This window comes from Alligator mississippiensis, chromosome 5 (assembly GCF_030867095.1).
Source record: "Alligator mississippiensis isolate rAllMis1 chromosome 5, rAllMis1, whole genome shotgun sequence".
Lineage (NCBI taxonomy): Eukaryota > Metazoa > Chordata > Crocodylia > Alligatoridae > Alligator > Alligator mississippiensis.
In genome coordinates this window covers 142,481,814-142,493,886 of record NC_081828.1, presented here as the reverse complement: position 1 = coordinate 142,493,886, position 12,073 = coordinate 142,481,814, and the positions used below count along the sequence as shown (strand labels likewise).

The following is a 12,073-nucleotide window of genomic DNA, read 5'->3' as shown; positions in this document are numbered from 1 at the left end:
CATTTTTCCAAGAATGTAACTACAACTTTAAGCGAAGAGTAGCTATATACAAAATTACCGAAGTGCACAAAGATAAAGATATGGACACCATTACTGAAAAGAAGACAGAAGAGCTTTTGTCCATGGTACGTTTGAACTCACAGCCCATTCCTGATGCAAATCCATTATCTCTCAACTATTTCTTCCCTCAGTTCTCCAAATTTATCAAAAGACCTAACACCCTAGTTTACTCTTCACATAAGTCAAAAGTTTTCAAAAATAGTTGAGAGCACACGTGTGAGAGCGCGCACATGCAAGTACATGACTTTTCTCATTTCTTTCAGCCTTCAGATCCTTACAAGTTCTGTCATAAACCTTATTCTTTCTAGTTGCAGAGCACATCTATCATATCTAGGGTGGTATGCAAGTTGTAATCACAAGAACACTCCCTTATGGAAATATATTCTTAATATAGGATCCTTTGCTACCATACTGAAGCGGTGGTAGTTTCATGACGAGAAGGGCAGTAAAAAATTATATGTTTGGAAAAAGAACAAAGAGTGCAGTCACATACTCTTATTCTCACAATTCCAGAACAACCCTTACTTGATGAAATATACTTCCCAATATTTCTAGAGATGACAGCAGTTAAACTGAAGTTTTTCCTCAAAGACTAATGAAATAAGCTAGGTTCAGTAGCAGTACAGCAGGGAGAGCCTGGGGGAGAAGAAAAAAAAAAGTACAACCTATATGGCCTCAGTTTTTGTAGAAAGCTGTATCTATAAAACTCAGAGATTATGTCCAGACCAATGGCTAGACCAAAAAAAAAAAAAAAAAAAAACCCAAAAAACCAAGAGTACCAACCCCCCCCCCCCCAAAAAAAAACCCAGACACAATTAATTCAAATTAAAAATAAACTATGGTTCTTAGAGAAAAAAAAACAACACCACAATGGAAAACAGGGATTCAGAGAACACTTGTGCTAGAAAAGACAGTGCTAGAAACATGTTTTAATTCAGGGTCTTCTCCAAGAGGTTTATAAGGAACTGAAGCCATTCGACTTCATCTACGTACAGTGCAAGCAACAGCATCCAACTGCTGGGATGCCATCCATTTCTTAATGGACTGTGAGGGCTCTGCATTCATAATGATCTTTGCCCAAGCAAAAGCATACAGGGATTTATACTTACTTAAATAAAACCTTATGAACATAAATTTACAGACTTCTTACTTCAAGAGGGTTGGAGAGAAGCTTTGATTTTGCACTTGGATGCAAATGGATTTTTAAGAAATTATAAAATTTTACTCAACATTTTGTTACAGTGTTTTTATTCAAGAACAGGACAAAAAGCTACAAGTCCATTCATTAACACCAACTGAAGTTACTGAAAACATGTTCTAAATGGCATTTGACAGTTCTTCAGGGACACGCTTATCTATTAAGCCCACACAGCTCCTGTTTAAAAATACAGGCTAATACTCTCCCACACACACATTGAACAACTAAATCCCACCACAACTGTAATATGACAGTGCATCAACTCCAGAGAATATAATTATTGCAATTATGCAGCAGAAAGATTGGAGGCATTCAGATGCCCTTGCCTCTTAGGACAAGTGGGATAATGCCGAGACGTTCATGATTTAAGCCAAATTCTGCTCTCTGGATGTTAAATCCAAAAGAAGTTTAACATCAAACCTTCACTGATGTAACAGGTCAGATTTTTTGCCCTTTTGGCTTGAGGCCTTCAACTGCTTCATTAATGCTTAGGAATAAGGTTCTAAATATATTTTTGGGTAGCATACCAGCCATAAGAAGTCAGTTGTACTGGATACCCTACACATTACTAAATAAACAAACAAACAGAAAGTGCATCTGTAAAAACAGGTGATGGGGAAATGCGATCCGAATTGAATTCCTTTGAGATTGCTTTTTACATTTAGATTTAAGAGATAATCCTTGCATTGGATTAGTAAGTATAGGGCTTTTGTAAAATCCCTTCAGTTTGAGCATAATATTGCAGAAATTAACCTAACATTAATCATAGAAAGAGCAAATTATTTTAAGATTTCCAGTGTCCAATAAACAGGATTGGAAGGGAGGAACTCTTTCAAGATTTCTTCATGTTAAAATGAATTACATGCGACACCCCCCAGCTCACAGGAAGTATACGACAAATTTTTAAGAGGTCAAACAGAGACAACAGCTTGATATTAGCTATATGCTGTTATTACTACCGCATACAATTTAAACCCTGGTTTCCAGAAAATCCCAAAACAATAAATCTCTTTATATACATTGCAAATGGAATGGGTTGTGGTCCCCAATTAAATAAACCAACTATAATTCACTAGAAGAGCTCTGCTGACATCATAAACTTCTGGATCAAAACACAGATTACATAAAATAAAAAGAAAATAAAGTAATTGACAAAAGCACACTAACATAGCATTAAAATAAAAATGAAAGAGAAATGACTGCTAGAAGATTAAATGGCTTTCCAACTTGTAACTCAAAAAAGTATTATTAGAGGAAGCTATATGGTTTCTCTTGGTGTATTTGAACAACATAGGTTAAAATTCTCTCTTCGTACAACACCATTCAGTAAAAACGCACACACAGGAGAAAAGTGACTACTGTCATTACTGTTTAAAGTGCCAGTGATTACACATTCAATCAAGATTTCATTGTGCAAGGCACTCTACAAACACAGTAAAGATGCAATCCCTTCCCCACAGATGTTACAATCAAAGGACACTATTCTGCAATCAGATCTGTGTGAACACAAGTTTGCAGAAAGGAAAAATTACACTGAAGTCAAGGCAACCTGATCCAAGACAACTGCTTTCAGAAGAATGCTGAGATTCATAGATACAACTTTCCTTTTATTTTCAGACTCACGACATAATATCAAAACTCACTTAAATAAGTAGAAGAACTAGGCAGTTCTACAGTTGTTGAAAATCTAAGAAAGGCATAAGAAAAACAGACCCAAGAGTCTAGCTCAAATCCAACACAGGACTAGTAACCAAAAGTTTGACTTCTGCTGACCGATAAAGCGACTACTGATTGCACTAAATCAATTCAGTCAGCTAAGCACGGTTACCCATGTCAGAAAACAAGTACAACTGACACATTTTTCAGCACTCAAAGAGAACAAACATGAAGCCTCCAACCTAAGAAAGAGCCTGGACCTAAAGCCTGGCAAAGGGGTTTTCAGACAGAAAGATTCCCAAGTGTTACTACAGGTTCAGTTCCATGAGTGACAACAAGGTTGGGAGCTGCAGCAAAGAGGACACTTCCATGATCACCAATGTTTTCCCTACAGTATGATGTTAAACCCTTTTGCAAATGCATTTAAATTGCGTATGGTCAGAACACCAGGGACTGTTTTCACCACTTGGGAGGCATCTGCGTGCCACCGGCAGCAAGAAACTTTTGCCAGAAATCCTGATACCCTAAAGGCCTTGCACAGCTGTGTATACTGCCTGCCACCACTTCCCCTTGGGTACAGTCCCCGATTTCCCACAACAACCTACTGAGAACATTTCATTCAGAATGGGCAAATTTAAGTCTCACGAGCCTGAGGACCAAAACAGTAACCCAAACTCTAAGGTGCAGCAAACTCTCTCTTTCCATGTCCATCCCCTGATGCAACACTTGACTGTCCACAACCTGACAAAGGTAACGTGGGCTCCAAGCCTTTCAGCTGTCTCATGCAGGCAGGCTGCCAGCTCACACAGATTCCCCTGGGGTTTGGGGGGGGGAGGGGCGTTACAAACACACAGAGCAGGGCCTGTGTCTGGGACCAAAACAGATTTCACGCAGACTGAGGGGGAGGAAAGCAGCAAGAAAAGTTTGAAAAAGAAACATAAGTATTGCCAACTCTCATGATTTTTGGCGTTGTTCTTAAAAGTCAGGGCTGAGGGAATGTGAAAAGCTTAGCTTTTTCACATATACAACATTCTCTGAAGTTGATGCACTTATATATAACTGACATATATATAAAAAACAGAGCTAAGTTTTTCGCGTTCCCGCAGCATAGACTTTAAGAACGAGGCCTAAAATCATGAGAGCTGGCAACACTGAAACAGCCCCTCTCCCTCCCAAACAAGACCAATGGGGTTTTGTTGTTGGTTTTGGGTTTTGTCCATTTCTTCGCAATGCTAGGGTCTCCCCCAGCAGCAGCTCCGCCAGGCTGCAATGCCTGAAGAGAGTCCTAGCTTCCCTGCTCTGAAAAAAGAAGGAACCAAATGAACACAACCAGAGACCCCTTTAGAAACAGAGGGAAAAACCAGGCTGGAGGAGAAAACAGGAGCCTGACAAGCACGCTGTTTGCCCAGGCCCCTCACACCTTTGCGTGAAACTGCCCACACACCCCCGAGCAGGCCCAGGCCCAGGCCCAGGCCCCCCACCCAGCTGGGCGTGTCCCCGCTGCGCTGCGGGGATGAGGAGCCCGGGGTGGGGGGGATGAGGAGCTGCCGCCGCGGGAGAGGCAGGTGAAGGCGAGGGAGGAAGCGAAGGAGGAGAAGGAAAAGGTAGGGGGACGTGTCCCCTCGGGCAGCCGGAGTCACCTGCTCTGCCAGCCCTGCAGGAGGTTGGTGTACTTGCTGAGCGCCCCCTCCAGCACCGGCTCCCGCCTGCGGCCGCTCCCCGCCGGGCTGGCCGCCGCCGAGCTGGGGCTGCTGCCGCTGCCCTCCAGCCGCCCCCCAGCCGCCGCCTGCCGGCCCGGGAGCCCACGACTGGTCGACGACGAGGGCGACGAGCCGGCCGACGTGGGGCGGCTGCTGCTGCGGCTGCTGCTGTTGCTGCCGCCGCCTCCATCGCCCTGCGCTGCCGCTGCCGCCACCGCCTTCTCCATGGAGCCCGGGGGAAGCTCCGAGCCGCTCCGGCCGCGGCCGTCCGGGAAAGCCCTGACTCATAGGCGGGGGGCGGCGCCGCCGAGGGGAGGGAAGAGGAGGGGCGGAGCGGGCCGGGCTGGGGAGCGGCTTCCTCTCCTCAGGGCCGGCGGAGGCGGGGGCGGTGCTGCCACCTGCGCGCCCGGGCACTGGGCCGCCCCGCGCACACGGGAGTGCGGTCACCGCAACGCGCAGCTGGGCCCTGCCGCGCACGCAGCACGCCCACTGCCACACGCACACGTGTGCACCACAACACACGCAGCACGCCCACCGCCACACGCGCGCGTACGCACACACACAGCGTGCCCACCGCCACACAGCACACCAACCACCTCAACACGCAAATATACACACATGCACTACAACGCGCACACAGCACGCCCACTGCAACACACGTGTGCACTACAATACACTGCATGGCCCCTGCAACACATACACACAGCGTGCCCACTGCAACACACACAGCACAACAGCCACCTCATCACACAAATACACCCCCCCGCAACACGCATTTGTGCACCGCAACACACAGCGTGGCCCCTGCAACACAAACAGCGTGTCCACCACAACACACACATGCAGCACACCCACCTTGACACACGTACACACAGCATGCCCACCACAACACACAGAACACACCAACCACCTCAACACACAAATACACAGAGCACGCCCACCTCAACACACACAGCACACCCACCTCAACACAAATACACACAGCATGCCTACCACGGCAGATGCACACATGCAGCTCACCCACTGCAACACACACGCAGCATGCCCACCACAACACACACACGTCCACTGCAACCCACACAGTACACGCACCTCAACACAAATACAGCATGCCCACTGCAACACACACAACACGCCCAACACAACACATGCACAGCATGCCCACCGCAACACACATGCAGCACGCCCACTGTAACACAAATATGTACAGCATGCCCACCACAACACATGCCCACCACAAAACGCACATTCAGTATGCATGTGCACTGCAACACAGAGAGAATGCCCATTGCAAGACACATACAGCATGTCCATCACAACACACAGCATGCCCACTGCAACAAACACACAAAGCATGCCCATCGCAACACATGCACAGTATGCATGCCTACCTCAACACACACGCAGTATACCTATCACATCACAAATACACAATATGTCCATTACAACGCACATAGCATAACACCTCGGAGAGGAGTGCCCAGCACCCAGTCCAGTGCAGACCGTGGCACACAGTGCATGCCCACCAAAACACACGCAGGGTCATGTAATACCACGGCAAGGAGTGACCAACATGTATCATGCACCCTATGCAACAGGCACCAGTGCATGTACACAGAGCAGCCCTGCAGCAAGGAGTGCCAAGTAGACAGCCATTCAAAAGGTGCATTACATGCCATGTCCACCCCAGCACATGCAGAATGTAACTGCAAGAAAAGTGTCTTCAGCACAGGGCCACGTACAGGATGTGGTACACACAGTATGCCCACCACAACATACAGAAGGGACCATGGATGGAAGAGTGTCCTACATATTCAGCAGTGCCCACAGTAACAGACATACAGCATAACACCCAGAGAGAAGTGTTCAAAATAGTGTGTAATACACACAGCAGTGGCAACCATAATGCATACACAAAGCATAAAATCTAAAGAGAAGTCTAACATACTTTAATGCATACTGCACTGTACACACACACACAGAGCAACATATATGATGTTCAATATATATGTGGCAGTGTACTAAGTACACACACTATCAGTACCATCCACCCCAGCATTCAAAAAATATGAATAGGTTATGGGTTGAATTAAACCTCTTTGAAAGTTGGCAAGATTGTCATCAGAATGTAAGAAATAATGGCCAGCCTGCAGCTCAAACAGGCATATGTCACCAATCAAAGCAAAGGTGTTACGCCTGGCAGATGTGGGAAGAGGTGTTTCACTGGCTATTGTTCTGTAGTAATTTGTTTGTCGTTGAGAGAAAAGCAGAAAAGCCAGGGAAGCTATGAGAAAAGGAAGAAAGGAAGCACCAGAAATGACAAAAAAAATAATTGGTAACAAAGACCTGAGGAAAAAACCAACAGAGCAAGGTTTGAGGAGAAATACTGGCTGGAAGTGGTCTGCAGCTGTGAGCAAAGAAGCTGCATCCTGTTGTTTGATTCTTCTTGCATTCAGAAACACCGCTACTACTTTGTGATTATATAGGATTGTATCAGTGACACCTGATCTCCCAGCAGAAACAACCCACACAATCCTTGACTTAAACTATCTGTTCCAGTCAAAAGGGGATACAAAATCAGCTAGTTCCATTCCCCCTCCCCAAAGTCTGAATATTGACTTAAAATCACAAAGTATCTTTTAAAAATAATTGTTCAATTCTTTTCCTTCAGCTTGTGAGGTCCTAGTGTTCTCTTGGGCCTTGTTTTCAATCTCTTCTCCACAACTATGAGAGCTAAAACCTTACCATCTATTTAAAAAAAGAAAAGATGAGATGTTTGTGCTATCTCCTGATTCTGACAGATTAGGCTTAAGGGAAAATAAATGTGATGGGATTCGTGAGAAGGGGGCAACAAAACAGAAGCATGCTCACCACAACACTTGTATGGCATGCACAGCAATCAAGGCATTACTTTCTGAGAGTCGTGCACAATAGAGTGCATCACACTAACACAAATAGCACTGAGCACGAACATGGAAGTGCAATACTTGCAGCAAGAACAGTCTGGTTAAAGCACAGGAGCTCTGGTTCAATTCATGTTTTTGTCATCATCTTCCTGTATGACCTTGGATCAAGTACTTGTCTCATACCTCTGATCACAACATGTGAAGAGTAATACTCCCCTATCTCCTGGGTGTTGTGAAGATACATTAATTAATAAATCAGATACTACTACATATGTTCCTAGATATATCAGACAAAAAAGAGTGTGAAAAAATGCATACACCAACACATGCATTAATGCACATGGTGTCTGGGCCAATTCTGAAAGGCTGTAGATCCTGTGGTCTAAAGAGGCTTTCACAGGAAAGAATTGTACTGAAGTTCATTCTAGCCTTCTCTCTTATACGTCTCACATAAAGACAGAGCGATAAAGTAAACCCAATCTGTGCTTTGCCTTTTGAACTTAAGCACTGCTTTTCTCAGGCCACTGCTTTGTCAAGGCTTGGCACTAAGAAAATCTACCTCAAAGAACAAAAGAGGAAGTGGGAGAGAAAAGGATATTTTAAGTTTGAGCAGTCGAGCTAGCTATCCTTTCCTCATTGAATACCAATTTAATTACCAGTTACTCCTACAGTGATCATCCTCCTATCAACTTATATTTTCCTAATTTGGTCATTTTTCAGGCCTCTGTTCCCCTGGCCACTTCACTTTCTTTATAAGGTGCACCTGACAACTTGTTACAGCTTCTGAGTGTATCTTCCTCCAGAGCCCCTTCCTCTCCTGATAACTTCCATCCACAAAATATTGTACAGGCCTTTCATGCTTGCTGCTTTTTCTTTCATATCCTCTCGTTCTCTGCAGTCAGCCCATCCTTCTGCCTAAGTAAGCTTTTCATGTCAGCCTGTCCCAATTAATAGGAGTTGTATGTACCTTTGACAAATAATTAAGGAATATGCAATGTTAGTTATAAGTAGGAACAAATAATGACATGGGTCTTCAGGATGCCACAGATAGGCATTTACCTGTGGTATTTATATGGCACCTGAGTGCTTCATAACATCTTTACTATATTTATCATCATAACACCCCTATGAAATATTATCCTCACTCTGCAGATGCTGAACCAAGGCACAGAGAGAGTATGTGACTTGCTCAAGGTCATACAGGAAGTCTGCGACCGCAGGGAATTGAATACAAATCCCAGACAAAAGCTCTCACCATTGGACCATCATTTCCACCTGCTTGAAACAGACCTGCAAAAGAAAGGACAAAAATAGAGTGTATATAGCTAATATATTATTTTCACACGCATATGCATATACATATATGAACATACATACAGTTTCTAGTTGATTTCAGTAGTGTTACTACTGATTTACAGCTGTAAGAGAGAAATTGTAGGGAAACACTCTAAGATTAGGTTAACTTTGTCAAAATGCAAGCATAAATTAGACTATTATAATGTTGTGTCTTTATTTTCTTTCTGTGCCAACCTCCTGTTGTCACCACATTGCTAAATCATTCAGCTTTTGAGATTTGTATGTTTTTTCTTTATAATTTGCCAACATTCATGGCTGCCATAAAAAACAAACCTTCTAAAATATAAACTAACCAAATATTCTTATAATTCCATAATAAAGACTAACATATATAACCAAGAAAAGTGAAAAAATATGGATAGCAGAGCTAAGATGACATCCAACTAATACCCAGTCTTCAAGATAGCAAACATAGGACAAGAAAAATAAATAACAATCACATTTAAATCCCTCAGACTTTTTTTCTGACTTTTTTTTTTCAGAATCCCTCATACTTTTACCATAATTTTGCTGGGTAAAATTACATTTTGAAAATAATTATAATCCAAATGATATACAGGCTATATATGTCTTACTGTAGATCTCAGTCTAGTGTGTCTTAATGAATTATAAATTAGCTTACACATCATTAACTAATTTTTGCAAGATGCTGAGTTTTCCTCTGGCATATTGTGCACATAAAGGTTGCTCATCCCCTTCTTGGATCAGACTGCATGTGCATTTATATAAGAAAATGACAGTAGCTACCAAGCCATTATCATTTCTCACTGAAATCTCTTTTAAAACATTTCTTTCAAGATACCCACAAAAGTCAAATTAATAATTTTAAACAAAACCAATTTTCCTCTGTTTTTCCCAGTGTATTCTGTGTTCTCTAAATTTGCCTTTTAAATCATGTCCTGGCAGCAGGACCCAGACTGTCTGGCCTTTGTACCTTGACAAAGCCCCATTAACTTACTAAAAATTGACCCACATCATTTTGACTGTAGGTTGAATATTAGCTGTTGGAGTGGAGATGATATTTCTGTCTAATATATGTTGCTCTTTAAGGAAAAAACCCAAATGTGATACTGCTCTATCACTAGTTTCAGCCCAAAATGAAGGAATCCTGAAAAGGATGACAAAATTCCCAAAGGGACACACAGCATTTATAATGGCAAGGAATACTTTCTTAGAAACGAGTGGCTTTCAGAGTGAAGCTCTTTTACAGTTATGAGTACTAAGGGTCACTATACTGAGTTGCCAGTACACTAATAATTCACACTCATCTTACACCACAGTAACTTCCCCATATAGACAAGCCTTAAGTTTTCTTTCCGTGTAATTATAGAGCTTTGAGAGATGTCAGACTTATTATGAGGCTCTAAACTAACAGAGGTCAGGGCTGATGGTGGTCTTCAAAGGAAAGCTAATGAAAGAGCTATAGCTAAGGAATGTCTCCTGTTAGCATGGTGGTAATTGTAAGGAGTTGTGGGAGCTCTGGATGCCTGGTTAAGGGAAATGTAGAAGGTGATTATGCAAAATTGTTTGTTAGAGGATCCTAGAGAGGGTCATGCACTTTAAAGCAAGAGGGTGGGAGACAGGACTGGGAAAGAAAGTGGGTATTTGCCCTGTTTTGGAACACAAAACTGAAAGCTTGAGCAGAAGATAAGGAAGAAGGGGAGAAGCTGAAGTACTCATGGACTTTAGGAGAAACCTAGTGGCCCTAAAACAGAGACTGGCAAAATACGGCCTTGCAAGCCAAATCTGGCCCACCAACTGGTTGGAGTTAGTCCGCAGGCAAGTGCTCAATTGACTGTATCCAGCCTGTGGCTGCCCCTGCAACACTCCACATGGGTCCAAGCTCCACCTGCTCCCGCTCCTGAGGCAACTCACACTGTGCTCCTGCTCCCACTCACTAACAGCCCCGTCCCCAGCCAGCATGCACAGTGTGGGGAGCCAAGCAGTGCTCACCCGGGCGACTGCAGCTGAACCAAGAGCAGCCCTCCTGGGAAGCTTTGCACACTGGCCGGAGCCAAGACAGTTGGCGGGTACAGGTGGGGCTTGGCCCCATGCAGATCGCTGCAGAGGCAGCCGTGAGCCAGATGTGGGGGCTGACCTCACCTGCACTGTACAAGCTTTGCTGCACATGCCCTCTGCTCTCTTCCTTCCTCCCCCAACCCCCAGCCAGCTCCCAGGACCTAGCACACGGGCAGCCCTCCACACACACATGCACACCCCCCACACACACACCTCCCCGCACCTAATATACAAGAGTAAGACTTTATTCTGAGCTATTATGAAATCACTTCTATATACACGCCTCAAAAACACATAAATCAGGACAAAAATTATTTTTTTTAACCAAATTAAAACAGTATAGTAGATGTTTGAGTTTTAGTATATGATTTGTTTATCTGTAATTTGTTAAAAATGGTATCTTCTGAAAGATTTGATGTATGCAGATATTGACAGCTCACCAAAATTTGTTAAGGGGACCACCAGCCAAAATAATTGCCCACCCCTGCCCTAAAAGATAGCGGATGAATTGTAAATTATTTTGGATGTCTAGGATTTAGCTTCTGTGCAAAAGCTTGAAAGAAGTAGAATTCTGGTTTGGGAAGAGAGCTAAGGTAACATACTGATGAGGGGCAGCAATGAAGTGGCTGTGTTACCTTGGAAACAGCAAGAGGCTTCATCAGGCATATTGTTGGTACAGTACTTAACAAATACTAATTAAGAATAATTCTATCAAAGTATGAAATAGGGTGGTGAAAAAATCCTGGCTTATGTCAGGTATTATTGAAAAGCTCTACTAGGCCAGATTCTTAGGTTCAGTATATAGGTTCAGTAATTTCAATGCAGCTGTGATGATTTCTAATAAGTAAGGCTCTATCAGGGTTGTGATGAGGTCTATCTATCTAACTTTTCTTGATTGTAACGTTGAGCCCATTCTCAACATTTAGATACAAGGATGAAGACATTCTCCTTGTATCTAAATGTAAAGAAAAACGTTATATATGATGCAACAGAGTATGAATATCTGACTCCTGTGCAAATCCTTGGTTAACCAAGGAAAAAGAATCCTCCTAGCTGCTTCTTCTGGATAGGATCTTCTGGATTTCAGTTAGGGAAGGCGTGGAAATGCCAGATGTATAGCACATTCTCCCCTTTCATTTCAACTCAAGCATTTGGACTTTACTGTATGGAAGAGTCCT

At 43.5% G+C, this 12,073-nt stretch overlaps 1 protein-coding gene across 2 annotated transcripts in view; it reads right to left on the bottom strand.

Annotated features, from left to right (window-relative positions):
* Positions 1 to 4,916, bottom strand: part of OSBPL10 (oxysterol binding protein like 10) — a 268,835-nt gene extending 263,919 nt beyond the window's left edge. The window contains exon 1 of one of the 2 annotated variants that reach the window (XM_019497986.2): positions 4,555 to 4,916. In XM_019497986.2, the coding sequence (XP_019353531.1) occupies positions 4,555 to 4,841 (287 nt within the window). In that variant the 5' untranslated portion in view covers positions 4,842 to 4,916. The remainder of the gene's footprint in view (positions 1 to 4,554) is intronic. The other variant, XM_014603229.3, reaches the window with a different exon arrangement.
* Between the last annotated feature and the right edge of the window lie 7,157 nt (positions 4,917 to 12,073).